General features: G+C 43.4%; 1 protein-coding gene across 1 annotated transcript in view; it reads left to right on the forward strand.

The window, feature by feature from the left end:
• The window catches only part of tenm2 (teneurin transmembrane protein 2), a 166,764-nt gene that overhangs the window by 106,414 nt on the left and 44,641 nt on the right, over positions 1-15,709 (forward strand). The window contains exons 4-5 of the mRNA XM_022751724.1: positions 3,225-3,456; positions 12,738-12,976. Coding sequence (XP_022607445.1) covers positions 3,225-3,456; positions 12,738-12,976 — 471 coding nt within the window. The remainder of the gene's footprint in view (positions 1-3,224; positions 3,457-12,737; positions 12,977-15,709) is intronic.

Consider the following 15,709-nt stretch of genomic DNA (forward strand, 5'->3'; position numbering starts at 1 on the left):
AAATCAATTAGTCTCAGATACTCTATGTATAATTGCTGTATTCATAAAAATATTATATGAATATATAAATGTTTTGCATCATAGAGATTTTTTTGAACTCCTACTCAAGGCTGGAAGACTTTTGGAAAAAAGAAAGTTTTTTTTTTTTTTTTATCAGATATTTATGCAACTGTTTCTACAATAACAAACATTAACATTAGAATTGAGTAATTTTTTGCACTTCATTCTGCAAATATTGATCCCATGAAGAGTAAAAGAAACATTTTCCATCATGTGTCAGTTCAGTTCAGGTAACCTGACAATGGCCCCAGAACACGATGAAGAGAGAAAATGCAGAAATCACAGGCAGTACTTTTCTAAGGATTTACATTTTTCTGACATTATCTGGTGACATGTAATAGCATTTGCTGCTAGATTATAGATTATAGGATTTCCATCATTTTCTTTGAAGGGACATGTTAAAGTCTTTATTGCAAAATGTAGCAGATGTGAGTCTCTGCAACAGCACAGGATATGACTCAGCCCCTGTGTCACAGTGTAGTGGCTGGATTGGTGAACGGTGCACTCTTTCCTCCAGTGGTGTTGGGCGCCTACAGAGTACAAGCACACTCACGTATGTACACGCACACACACGGACAGACGTGCCCACCGCACTTGAAGAAACTTGCGCACAGACTAAGACCATATCAGTTCATGGAAAACTAGGGCTATAAAACCATGTATGCCTCTTCCATACAAGGTGTGCCATGTATTATTCATCTGAATTTGAATGAAAAAACTGTTCAATATTTATAGCAAGAAAGTGAACAAAGGCAAAAGGCATGCATTTTTGCACGCATATTTAAACATGGGAGACAGCGGGGTAGTGTGTGAACATGGGAGTGTCTACTTAAATTTTTTTTTTTTTGCAACACTCAGACTGTGTCCATGCCTGTATGTTTGAATGCAGGCTTATTTTTTGCCCAGTATATGGCTTTGTGTTGTGTGTATTGTTGCTATGCTTAAACTAGATAAAAGTACTTATGCAGATAGGGTGAAGTGGGAGCTATTTCACATTTAAGGGGACATTGCAGAGAGGGGGAGTCAAGTCAAATTTATTTATAAAGTGCTTTTAACAAACAAGGTTTATCTCAAAGTGCTTTACATCTCGGCAAAGGACACAAACAAAATGCAAATAAAAGCAAGATGAAAGAGGAAACAGTCCTCAAGAAGAAATGAGGCTGTGTACAAGAGAGGAGGTGGAGGAGGAGGAGGAGAAATAAAACTCTCTGCATACTTTAATAACAATTTACACTCTGCATTGTGTGATGCAAGGCTTTTCCTCCAGGTGTCTAACTGCATGTAGTGTTTGCATATGCAAGTGTGTGCATGCATGTACGTGTGTCTTTTTCTCCCAAGAGCATCTTTGCATGTGCAAACAGATGTTTTGTGTCTCTCCCGTGTCACAGAGGTCATGCCCCTCCATCTTTCTCTCATCTACTTCCCCCTCTTCCCCTGTTCTCTTCTTTCACAAGCATCTGTTCTTCAGGGCCATGTGGGTGACACCTGCGTCCCAGTGGCGGCGCAGAGGAATCAGGTCACCTTACAAACTGGTCGCCATTACATCTGGAGTTGTAACGGAGCTCGCTGCCCCCTATCTGCTTTAAACACCCATCCTGGAGGAAGGGAATGAGGAAGAGAGAAATTTAGTTTGCATGAAAGGAGACCTGGTGTTATACATACATTTTATGCCAGGATTTCTTTGCATGACATAGTTGCTATCTATTTTGCCTTTATGTTTGCATGTGTGCATGTAAAGTTGCCATCATTATGCCTCTTACGAATCTCTTGACTGGCAAATATCAAAGCTGAAGAGCGAACAGGAGGGTGTGACACATCCACTCGTTTCTCTTCCTCTCCACATACTAATTCTTTTCTTATCTAACTCAAGCAGAGATGACAAATGGAGGAGGGCAAGTGTGATCGCACAGCTTGACAAGGCTGTTGCTTTTGTTGTACTCACCACACACGTATGTGAGCATATGTGCGCTTACTCCACCCTTTGATCAGTACCAGGAAGGCAACGTGCAAACAAACACAATCACTGTAATGTATTCCACGCTTAGATGTGTAAAATAGTGATGAAAGTGCAATGTGTAGTACAGTTGAAACACAAAAGCTAACTGTGTTGTAAAGCCAGAATTCAAAGCCAAATGGAACATCAACAATTCTGTGTACTTTGCAGTAATATCAACATTTCTACTCAGACAGTGTTAGAATAAAGGTGCGGACGGTTTGTGATGACATTTGAAGATATTTCTTCTTATTAAACGTGGGGTTTTTGATCAGCTGCATTCACTACATGCACCTGTCATGTCAGTGTGTGCAGAAGAAAGCATGCTAATTCACAAGAAGTGAAGCAACTGTGTCAGACTCTCCTATGCTGTATTGTATGTGGTTTATTGATTTTTCTGTATGAACCCACACACAGACACACATACTCACAAACATACTGAAGACAGGCTCAAATCTGATTCACAGAGAGAGAGAGAGAGAGACAGGGATAGAAAGGTGATGTGTGAATGGGTGTTCTTGTCTGAGTCATCCGGGTTTGTTTTTCAGCTCACTCTCACTCAACAGTCCATTAGCTCAGTGTTGGAGGGGCAAGTATTGGATTCTAGCTGACATGTTCTCCCAAGTCTGGGAGCATGCACACTGTGCTGAGTGCTCTAATATGGCTCACACACACATACACACACACACACACACACATACACTTTCTCTTAGCTTTGAAAAAGAGAACAGGAAAGAAAGAAAGAGACTGACGGTGAAAGAGGGACAGGAGTGGAAGACTTGGCTAAATATAAGAAAGACAAAACAGAAAAATGTGAACCAAGACGTGAAGGACGGTTATAAAGTTCCATGTATCTATTTAGCTGGAATTTCCTTCTAAAATAAGTTATCGACCATTTGAAAAATATGACACCTGCTCTGAACACAGTGATTGCTGATGCAAAAGTAGCTCATAATGGAATGTCAGTGAAGTTAGCTGCTGGCTGAAGAGCTTTAGTTTCTGGGCATACTGAGAAATAAAGACAAAATATCAAGTAACATCTCTGTTCTACTTTTGGAGGTGTAGCATCTTTGAAATGAAATCCTTCACTCGCTTCATCTGAAACTACCTTTGATGCCTGTCACAAAGAAGTGTGGCTCTTAAATCGCTCACTGTTCTTGTCTTCTTCCAGGGGCTGCCAACCACCACAGTCAGTCCACACTACGGCCTCCACTGCCCCCTCCGCACAACCACCACACCTTATCCCACCAGTCTGCCAACAGCCTGAACAGAAACACCCTGAGAGGGGGACGCAACCCCATTCACGCCCCGGCTCCGGGCACTGGAGATGGGCCGACCACCCCTGAGTCAGTCCAGCTACAAGACAGCTGGGTGCTGAACAGTAACGTTCCGCTGGAGACCAGGTGAGAGGAAATGTGTTTCCTTTTTCATTGTATTCTGTTTTTACAGTCGACAGGTTTGTCTCATGCTGATATCAAGAGCCACTTACAGTAACCACGACTGTGGAATAAGCCTCATGTAATCATTAGTAAGTAATGAAAGGTCAGAGCAATGCTGCTTCAATTCCTGTGAGTACATTGATGTATCAGAGAGAAATGCAAGGAGAAAAAATGAGGCCATAGCACTGATGCAGAACTGTTCACTTACTCAGACAGTTAGGAGTGTTTTTACACTTTGAATGTTAAGAATGCAAACTCACTAGAATGAAGGTAATTCCTACTTAAAATAATCAATGTCATGTAAAGTAGCAATAAAACATGATTAGCTAAAATGCAAGCTAGCTTAGTTTATAACAGCAAATGGTAAGTTTATTCAATCAACAGATGTATTTGTACCATTGACTACTGTCTCAGGACTGATTGGCTTTAAATTTTGATTGAACATAAATGAATGTGTCAAAGTTTACCATAGTTAAACTCTGTCAAAGCTCTATACAGAATCCCCTCTATAACTGGTGATTGCACCAGAATTAATTTACTTTATTACCAAGCTCTTAGTCATGTTTTGTGTTACTTTACACCCATGTAACATCAATAAATCACTGAGTGTCTCCCCCATGATGAGTTTGTATTTTTAAAATTCTTCTTATTACAAAATTTATGAATGCCCACGAGGTTGATTTCATCTGACAGTTATCCAGGGCCGTGACACATGGCATGAATGTCCTTGATCAGGAGTAAGCAGAGAGGCAGAAGACACACACTTCTCAGGAGCAGCTGACATGTTCAACTGATTTGTATCAGCATATTCGTTAGCCCATAGTATCATTTTTTACTGAGTCATCTCATAAACAAAATCTACACTTTTTAGTTCACTGTGCAGACGCAGTAGCGCAGAATATCATGTACAGTGTCACTGAACATCTCCCCTCCATTATTCTAAGCAAATATATGAACCTCCAAACCAAAAGAAAATGTTCTTTGCTGCTGATTCACAAAAGTGCGCTACTCGAAAGCATTCTCTACTTCATCTCCAAGAATGACACGTATAAAAAGCTGCCATGTGTCAAAACTATTACGCATGCATCCTGGAGTGCGGGAGCAGGAAATACAAACCATTTCACACACCCTACACATCCGCTTTTGCCAGTACACAAAGAACATTTACCAGGCAAATAGAGCATTCATGCAGCGTATTACTATTCATGAGGCATGCAGTGAGAGGGACACTGCACACGCTCACTCTGTGAGCATTTACTCTGCAAGCTGTAGTTGTGTTTCTCCTGCTGGGCGTTGGGGCTTCCAGCTCTGATGGGCCCCATCTCCCCAGAGTGCCGGCCCTGTGCAGTATTTATGAGGCCTGGCCATGTTTAATTCAGCCCCACTGATCTCAGGTCCTGTGCTTATGCATTGCGCCAGTATGCATGATGGGTAAGAGTAAGTGTAGTGTTAAATTTCCATTCGCAATTGTTTGTCTAGGCCTGTGTTGCCATGGTGACACGTATGCCATAACTTAGTTTGAGGACAAAGGATATTTTCGTGACTTCTGCAAAATTAAATGTATGAATCCTCTTTAGAGGCTGTTGTGGTTGCCATCTTCACAGATTTAAATGAGGCGACACACGCGCTTACACGCACTGTTGAGCCCTCTGCAGTTCCAGTATTTGGTCATGTTCAGGTGGTGGGGTTGGGCATGGCTCAGAGCCTGTTGCAGTGAATGGAGCCCAGAGCAGCACACAGAGATTCCAGCTCCACCCTCCATCCCAGATTGGACCCTCCTCTCTGGTCCTGGCGATGGCAGAGGCTGGGTGGGCTGGCTGGAGCTGCTGGAGCTTGTGACTGGGTCAGAGCCAGCCGGGCAGAGCCAGAGAGTCACACCATTCCCTGCGTTGGCAAAGCCCATCCTCCATCTCATTATAACCAGCAGCTAGGAGATGATGAGCAAACGTGTGGATGTGAGGTGGGGAGTGTGTGCTTGTGTGCAATTGTGTGTATGTTTGCATCGAAGCATGTCTGTTGCCTTTGACTGTGGCTACTCCCCACTGTAATCATATGTAAATCTTGGCATTTGTTGTCCACTCGTTATAGTAAATGTGTGCACGCGCGTGTGTGTTTTGGCTTGACCCAATAGTGTGACAGCGCTGAGAGGATGAAGATTGATCACCTAAGAACACCCCAGGGCCTGGATGACTGGCAGAAAAAGAGAGAGATAGAAACAGACGAGGGGAGGTGGGGGGGTGGGGGCGTGATATAGCAGAGAAATATAAGTCAGGAGAGCGGGAGAGGGGGAAATGGAAAGGAATGGTTTACGGTAGAGGAGGGAGAGATTAAGAGGGGGAGAGGGGGAGAGAATGGAGGGAGGTGGTGATTGAAGGAGATTGTTTTGTGTGGAGTGTGTGCGAGAGAAGATAGAAAGGCAGAGGAGGGAGATTGGGGCCCATAGAACATGGATACATTTACCGGTGTGAGATAAATGACTATAGATGGCTGGTGCCACTCAGTGCGTGTGTATTTCTGTGTGTGCATGTGAGTGCACATGTGTGCACATGTGTTTCAGGATTTTACGAGAAAAGCACCTGATTTCCAATCGGTCCCTGGGAGCCTCTAGTCTAGCTGATGCCAGTTTCAATCTCTTTCTGTGATCTCAGGACATACCCCTGCACCCCCTGCTCACTCTGGTGTGGGCCACAGCTCTAGGGGAGAAATAAGATCACTGAGGGGGCTGCAGCATCTCAATTTATCTGGAAGGAGCAAGGGGGGTGGGGAGGCATAGTCGGGGTACTATAGGTTACTTTCAAATGCATTACTGTGGGGACAGATTTAAAGATGCTACCTGTGGGAACCACAGGGGGTGTAGAAGGAGAAGCGGGAGTACAGAGAAAAGATTCATACCCAGCCCTGTTACCACCACTGCAATATGCAGTGTTTCCCAACAGAATTAGATTCTGTTTGTGATGGTAGCTGACGGGGTTTTCTTAAAGTAATTATCAAATAATACTAATGTGCGCCACCATTACATATTTTAAAACTACTATGTAACAAATAAGTAACTAAACAATATACAACTCCCCTGCATTATGTATTTTCAACAAACAAATTAGTCAGATCGGTGAGGGTTGATTACATTGGCCAGTGAGCCCAGTCCCAGCACACACACGCAGCTCACAATCATGCGCTCCCCAATTGACAGGCACACAGAGAGGGCCGGTGAAGAGACAGACAGGGACAGTAAAAACTTTATGGATTTTTTGACGGTCCACCAGCCTACTAATGTGACGGGATTTCTCCTGGTGCTCCCGACGGCCAATCCGACTATGACTATGACAGGTCGTTTGTCAATGTGTTTGTGAATGAGAGAGAGAGGCAAGGAGGTACAGATTGAAGCTGTGCATACATCTACAATGAACTTAACTGACTTAAAACACACACTTGAAATAATAAAAAATAAATAAATAAATACAAAAACAATTAATGGTGGTCAATATTGATATTGTGGCAGGCCATAACAAATAAATCAATGTATGGGACACACTGATATGCATGTGAGAGCTGTATAATGTCATGCAAGGTTTATTAATTGTATGACCATGCATGGTATGACCATACACCATAAAGATGATATCCAGTATTATTATGCATAACTAATATACCTCAACCCTGACTAACCAAACTCCTTTCAACTGCACTTTCAGTTGTTTCAGGAATTCATTTGTAAAGAATAAGTAAACATAAAAGCTTGTCAGTTCATACATATATTTAGTGTGTGGAGAATTCTATTAATTGTGCAAATGGTGTCAGCAAAAACTATGAGTTAAGCACCTTTTCCTGCTTTGGAAATGTAACCACTGCTACAATGCTGACTTTGCCTCGTTTGATCCAAGGAGTTACTCCCCAGATTTTAGGCAAATAATGTTTACACCCCAAACTGGTGGAAGATAAGTTTGGCCCCATAGTGTTAGCAAGCCAGTCGGGGTTGCTCCTAAACTAGAACACAGAACGAAACCCCGTTACACTTGACACACCCAACTCAACTTTGATTTTCAAATTTGGGTAGGAGGCGCACATGGAGCACGTTCCAGATTCCTGAACGACGTAAGGTTTCCCCAATCCTATCTCCTGTCCAGTCAGATGATGAAGTCCAGCCGGTGTTTTAACTCAATACAGGCTCTAAATCATAGTGAACGCACAATGTGATCAATCACTCGATTCATGCTGCGTTGAATCAGACAGATTCTGACACATCTCATCTGCTTGATTATGATTTAAACAATTGCCTCATTCATTAAATATGTGGCCTTTGCTGTGTGATGTAGCACCACTGCTCATTTTCCCTGAAGCTTAATAAGCCTAATATTATATTTCATAAAAATGTAATTAGCAGAGACATTCTTTATTCAGGTGAGGTTGGGCGCCTCCACGATGAAATTCTGCAGGATATCCTGTAACACATATAAATATCAATATCAAACTACTGGGTACTTGAGTACTTTTTGATGCCATGCATTATTTTTGCTTTTTACAAACATCACGCAGCCTCCAAAATTTTCCATGTCCTTTTTCAAAGCGACACTCAGCTAATAAATGCCCATTATGCTGCATCCATCTGCCGATTATTGTTTCCTACAATTGTAGCAGGGGACAATTCTCGTGACACCATCCTTGAGCATCATCCAGTCTCCGAGCCCTTTGTTTCATCCTCAGATCTGACCGTTTTTCAGTCACCCCCATACAGAGTCGACCTCCGTTAATTGTTCTCTACCTCTGATGATGATTGTCAGAGTGCTATCCTGAGCAACCACATGTTTGTGGGAGATGAGAAAATGAAGAGTGTGTGCATGTGTGCTTCCAAAAGTGTGTGTGTTTGTTCGCTCAAGGGGAATGCGAGCTTTGACTTCCTGCTAATTACCCAGCATGCTCTCTGTTCTGTGGTTAATTGTCCAGGTCCTCTTTTCTCTCAATGGGGAACAGGGTTGGAATGGAGTGAAAACATCCTCCCTTCCTCTCCCTGCCTGTCTTCTGATCTATCGCCTCCCTCTCCATCCCCCATCCTTCTCTTATGTCACTTTTCCCCCCTCGTGGGGATGCAAATTAAATGTTTGGTGGCACATACAGGGCAATCTCGTCAAAGGGAACCCACATAAATTTGTATTGTTTTTGCATGGGTGGGCGCCTCTGTCTGTACAGATCTGAGTCTGTGAAAATGTGTGTCAGTATGTGAGTTAGTGCCTGCTTGTTCTGCATGTGTGTGTGTGTGTGTGTGTGTTTGAGCGTGTGTTGCATGTGTAAGACAGGATGCATGACAGCGAGGTAGCAGTGGGTAGACTTGAGGGTGGGGGGAGAGAAGGGGGAGGGGAGTGTGTCTCTGTCAGTTCTCTCTAATTATGTGTGACGTTTCCATGCTGGACCACTGTCAAAAAACCCACAATATTCACACACAAATCCAAAGACACACATGCAAGCAAACACACACCCCCAGCCTAATGATACAGAGTTGTGATTGCTGGCTGCCTGCTATGATAGAACCCCTCCATAGTCCTCCGCAACATAAATCAATGTCAATTACCTCCCCAGAGCACATTAGACACTTTCCATTCCTACTTGTAATTAGTATGGCCCATAGACATATTCCCATCCCACACCAAGCTCACCATGGAGCTTCTGCACACAAACAACAAAGCCAGGGATTGAAATGAATTCATTGCATGCATTCAAATACATACCAGCACAACAAATCATGTACATTGTGTCGCATTGAATGCAAGTGATTCTCGTGCTCAGCCTGCATTCACACACACATTAGGGGTATTGTAATTAATTACCGCTGGCCTTGCCATCACAGGGTGCGTCAGCGGCTGTGAAAATGAGCAGAAGCAAAGACACATGCTGGTTGACCTTGGACTGTGTGTGTTTGTGCGTATGCACATGCGTGCCATGCATTTGGGAACATGTAGGTTTATGCATGCATATTAAAATTGATGGCTGTGCCACTGAGAATGTGGTATTTTCAGACAATAACCTCATATTTCTTTGCGTGCCATCTCCTTGAGCTCTTTCAGCCTCTGTCTGTCTAGAGGTTTTTTTCCCCCCTCTCTTCTCTTTCTCCTATTTTCCTTAGTGTCACGCAGCATACCTGACAGGTAAAGGGGGAGGAAGGAGGAGAAAAGAGATAGAAGAAAAAAAAAGAGAAGAATCCAGGAGGATACCAATCCAACAATCAGTGGCATGAGATGATGAGAGAGAGAGAGACAGAGCACAGACTGTCTGAATAATTGATAAAGAGAGGAACAGTGCTCCTAAACCAAATCTTTATGCTCTGAGCACATCACCTGTTTTCAGCAACTGTTTTTAGATGAGGAGACACATGTACAGACATACTGTTATTAAACAGCAGTTATTAAAGACATCAAACGGATAGCAAACCATACAGAAAACCTTTAAGCCTTTAGGCACTATTTTAAATGGCAATAGTCAGATGCACATACAGCAGTGGATTATGGCCACACTAGCCACGGTCACACTAGCCTAGTCTGAGGAAAAGAGACAGCGGGCACTAACACACGTTTGTGCACACCCACCTGTTTGTATATACTAGACTGAGGATTGTGTCTGACACACTGCCAGAGGTGAGTCACATGTCTTGGACTCGAGCCACAAATCTGGTGACTTTAGATTCCACTTGACAAAGAACCAACTAGTAACTCAACTTTCACTTTAACAACAATGACTCCTGTCTTGGTTTGCTATCCTCCCAAAGCCCAAAAATGATAAATTATTGTATAAGAAAATGTACAGCAAATTAAATCCTCATTTTCCTGATGCAGACGTAGCAGTGCAGCAGACAGACAAAAGATGATATCTTAGACTGAACACATTAAGATGTATTACTTTGCTGTGGTCAACAAAAAACAGAGGGAAACATGCAAACGGGCTCATTAATCAGAGATCTCTGGAGACATATGCAATATTGTTTGACATTTGAGGCATCACAAAAAACAGCAACAGTAAATCAACTCTAGCCTTGCTTGTTTAGCCTGCTAAATCCTAAGCTAATAGTAGCTAAGAGCTACCATCAAGTAGTCAACTTTGCAAACATGAAATAAATGAGCCCTTGTCAACATGGTAATGAAATCTTTATGTCTAAGGTTTGGAAGCCTAAGCCATAATGATAAGTTTACTTAGGACTAAGTTTTGCTACAGCTACTTCGCCAACGTTAGCATTGACAGCTGTTTACTTACAAGTCGTGCAGGGAGCATCATTGCGTTTACAAGACAAGAGGTTATAATACGTCCTCTGAGCAGTGCTACTTCTTCAGGGCAGCCTGGACACTACAGTGATTCAGTATTGGGAAGTGACCAAATGGGCTGACCAGGCCGGAGCTAGTAGCTTCAGTAGAAGAAAAGATGTGATAGAAACAGAAGCAGAACAAGAGTTAACATTGGTGTTGCTTTCCCCCACTGGAGACAGCTCTTGGCAAATAAAAAAAAAAAAGTTTGGGGCTGAACTCGTAATGTTTCTTCTAGACTGTAAGTAAACAGCTGTTACTGCTAACACTGGCTATGTAGCAAGAGCAAAACTTACAAATAGCTCCTTCAAAACACAAAGTTTAGGACTTGGACCTGGATGGGCCTTGAAATTTACCCTCTTGATTTGGTTTTAATTGAGGACTTTGTGGCCAAGACTTACTTACTTACAATGTCCCACCTCTTCAACCTCCCTAACCCTGATATTAAATGATGCTTGTGATTTATCATAACTTTATATTATTTTTGTGGTTTTGGCCATCACCAAATTACTGACACAGTTCTGAGAAATTTGCAACATCACAAAAGTAAAATTATCTAAACTGTCTTTAAACATCCATCACAGTTAACAGACTGACCAACGTTGATCAACTTTACTTTCCTGTGCAACGATAATCTAGGTAAACTATTGGCATGTTTACAACTTGTTTTATTGTCTGACCACTCTTAATGTGTTCACAAATCTCAGCAATTACCTTGGTGAGTGCAATATTATCATAACTGAGAACTTATGGAAAATATGGCAAGGTATGATAAAGAGTCAAATCTTTTAACAAACACAACATGCTGAACACCAAGGCCCTAGTCCTCAAACTGCCTTTTGAGGAAGTGAAGACCAGTCAAAATGTCCTCTCTTGGAACGTCCTCTGTCCCAAGGTCACACACTCACAAAAATAGAAGTACCAGAGCATGCACACCCACACACACTGACAACACACACAAAAAAACAAATCCCACAAAGACGGGCAGACAAGAACTCCCCTCTCCTCAGTCATCTTTGAGGCAATAGAGTGACCTCGCTTCCTCTGATCTGTCACACTCACCTGAAGGCTTTCTTCTGTCGTACCACCTGGAGTCTGTGTAGGGGCAGCTCCTCACTCCCCGTGTGTGCCGTGAGTGTGTCTCTCGCGAAAGATGTCACCAAGATGTCACAAAAGTTTACCGTGTCCTTGGAAAGTTTCATCCAGTACATTGTTTCATTTTGTCGCTGTGGCAATAACGTTCCCTCAAGGTCACATCAGAAAAGAATTTTGAAAGTAAGAGCGAACGGATGAGGACGTGAATACAGAAAGGATTTATGTGCAGTCTAAATGTGTGTGTGAAGGACTGGTGTGGCAGTGGGGTGAAGAAAAATGAGAGCAAGGGAAATGGAAGAGGAGGGGAGGGAGAGTAGCAAAGGAGACGCATTGGGTGGGCAGGTGCAGCAATAGCAGAGGATAATGGGTAATATGAGCAAAGGGATGATGGTTCAAATCCTTCTTTTATCCTCTCTCTGAGCTCTGACCCCGCTGGGGCAATGAAGACAGGAGAGGGGGGGTGGCATTGATCATCCTCAGACATTGAGAGCAGAAACGAGGCACATGGTAAGTGGGGTGAACGGAGGCGAAGCGAGGGAATGGAGAAAAAAAAAAAGACGATAGAGCAGGTGGAGGTTAAAAAGAGAACTTGGACTGGAACGGGACTGAAGTGAAGATGTAATCAGTTCAAGGATGTTCAAACCCATATGGCAGGAAGGGTTCATCAGAGAGAGATATTGGACTGAAGCTTGCACATATGTGTCCCTGTCATCTGGACTGTGATCAGGAGGCAGATTGTTGTGTCCACTTCATGTTTACCTTCCCGCAGAGTTACCAGAGCTTTTCAAATGGAATCATATAACATGATAACATCTATTTCTACCTCTAAAATGACATCCCCCCCCCCTTTTTTTTTTTCATCTTCAGGCACTTCTTGTTCAAGACGTCGTCAGGGACCACTCCTCTCTTCAGTAGCTCCTCCCCCGGTTACCCTCTGACCTCGGGAACGGTGTATTCTCCGCCCCCTCGCCTGCTACCCAGAAACACCTTCTCCCGCTCAGCCTTCAAGCTAAAGAAGCCGTCCAAGTACTGCAGCTGGAAATGTGCCGCGGTGACAGCCATCGCAGCTGCTGCCCTGCTGGCCATCCTACTGTCCTATTTCATCGGTAAGTGAATGCACACCAAGTATCGTTCGTGGAGAGGATTAATTACATTTAATGTGTTTTAATTAGAGGGATTATACTGAAGAATTCAGCATTATACATGGCCAGGAAAATGTTGGTATGTGAGTGATTAGGACAGATGAATTGACACATACAGAGACACAAGCACACCAGAATTACCTTTGAATATACATGCGCTTAGTAACATATAAAATCTTATATTCTGCACTGACCCACAATACATGAACTTTGCACTCATTTGTATTCATCCCACACCAGAGCGAAAAAGTGTCAAGCTAACAGCCCATTATGAACACAAAGCAGATTCTTGAGGCGTGAGCTTTGTCACTTAGGCCTTGTGCTGCACTGTCAAAATCAGACTCAGCAGGAGCCTTGGCCTCCACTCAGCATCGGTAAACAGCCAGTCAAAGAGACAGGAAGGCACATAAACCGCAGCATAGTGGGGCTGTTTCCGTGAGCAGGTATCCGTCAAGGTAGGAATCCTAACACGCCCAGCAGGGAAGAGGATGTTTTTCACTGATCTGAAGCCAACGAACAGTAGTGACACTCAAAGGAATGGCAGATACTCTGAGGAGAGCACTTATTGAGCAGCTCACGAAGAGTTTCTGATGGCTGTCTACTGGTGGATGTGTGAAAAGAGAGAGAGCGAGAGAGCATTGCTCAGAGCAGGTGGGGGTGTGTGTGTGGGTGTTGATTTTTTCTTTTATTCTTGGCCTCATTCACTGGACAAGAGAACACAGACCTCCTGTGTCAGTGTGTGTGTCAGAGACAGGAGAGAAAATAGAAAGAGAAAGAAAGTATATGTACTGTGTGTGTGTGTGTGTGTGTGTGTGTGTGTGTGTGTGTGTGTGTGTGTGTGTGTGTGTGTGTGTGTGTGTGTGTGTGTGTTTCTTTTTCACTGTGTGCATGTATGAAGGTGTGTGTGCGCAAGGGGGCAGATGTGTCACCGAGCCCTTGATTGGCCTCCTACCCCAGAGGCCAGAGTCAACAGATGGGGGGATCTTAGGAAATAGTGGCATCAGCAGAAAGAACATCCCCCTCATCCCCTCTACATAAATTATTAATATGATTTTACATTATTTATATATATATACGTCCACAGTATGTGTGTGTGGACTTAATGCACCTCAGCTTGCTCGCCTGCATGTGTCCAAATTGCACATGTGCACTTGAGTCGTGTGTGTCCCTGCGTCCATATTTGTGTGCGGATCCCCTCAGAGTGCCCTTGAGAGTGGTGTGTCCTCCAGAGCGGATCAAGGCCCCTTGCCTGGGGGCACAGAGACAGATCCATCCTCTCCTGAGCTTTACACGGTCACACTGCGCTGGACAGCCACATATGGAGCTATGAAACCTGGAGCAGGGCGTGGAAAAGGAAGGCCACAACTACCACTAAGTTCACAGCACCTCGAGGGCAGGGACGTAGCGGAGCATAGAACCAAAGCCTCAGTTTATCCATCCTTTTATTTAATTAGCTGCATAGAGCTTATACTTAGGGCTTCAGTGACACAAATATTTGTTTTCATCATAACATATAATTGTTATTAATATTAAGCTGATGAAAGTTAAGTAAGGATCTAATTAGGAAAAGAAATTGGTCTCTTTTGCTGCCTTATTCACATTTGTAATATTACATCAGTGTTAGTGTGACATCTGGGTACTTGCCAGATACATACCACTTGTTAACAATAGTGGCTGTCTGTCTCAATAATTGGTAGCATTGGCTTGTTTGCCATATTAAGTAATTAGTTTATATAACACAAAAGAGACTGGTGGGCATGCTACTCCAGATACACTGCATAATGTCGCACAGGAATCAGTGAAATCCAGTGAGAGAGTTGTTTATACATTTTCCTTTAAGCTCCACTTTCTCTACATTCACTGTTTTATAATTTGCCAAACAGCAGTGCTTTACCAGCAAACTTAATTGTCCAGCTGGCTATAATTCGGTAAGCTGAACAAGGCTGAAATGATACTTTATTGTTATTATTGCTTCTGCTAACTGGAGGGACCCATTTCATCTGCTGTGAGGAAACGTTTTGCTCTGGTGCTTTGTCTGTGCTGAACAGAGCTGTAGCAGTGCCGCCAAGCCTGAAACCCTTGTGTTTACCTAGGTTTTTTGTAGCATTAATCGTGCAGTGAGTTTCAGTCGGAAGAGTTCACTGCTCATAAGGGGGATTTTGTAGCACCTTGTTTGTGTGTTATGTGTGTGTGTGAGAGAGCCCTGCGCTCACTGGGGGGATTGTGCAGAGCACCCAGAGCCATGCAGCGTGAAGAGGGCCCCTCTGAGGCGTCCGCCCAGGAGCCCACTCATAAATTACACCAGGACACATGTGCCCGAGCAGCACTTTTTCTTTTTGTGTGTGTGTGTGTGTGTGTGTGTGTGTGTGTGTGTGTGTGTGTGTGTGTGTGTGTGTGTGTGTGTGTGTGCTTGAGTACTTCTTCCCTGAAGATGTGTGGAAGTCCAATGTGTGTGTCTGATTGTGTGGCTTTGAGGGCGTGCTGGCCTTCAAATGGTTTTCTTTTTTCCGTCTCATTTTTCAAAACCATAAATATAGCTTCAGAAACTGCCGTACAATCTTCCAGAAACAAACACACATATACACACACACTCAGAACCTTTTAGAGAGGCTGCACTCAGCATGCTTCAGGAGCATGGAAGACAATGTTGCTTTGAAGCGATGTTCACTGTGTCCTACTGTTAGAGTGGAGCCATGA

Source organism: Seriola dumerili, unplaced genomic scaffold, assembly GCF_002260705.1.
Source record: "Seriola dumerili isolate Sdu_G_001 unplaced genomic scaffold, Sdu_1.0 BDQW01000161.1, whole genome shotgun sequence".
NCBI lineage: Eukaryota > Metazoa > Chordata > Actinopteri > Carangiformes > Carangidae > Seriola > Seriola dumerili.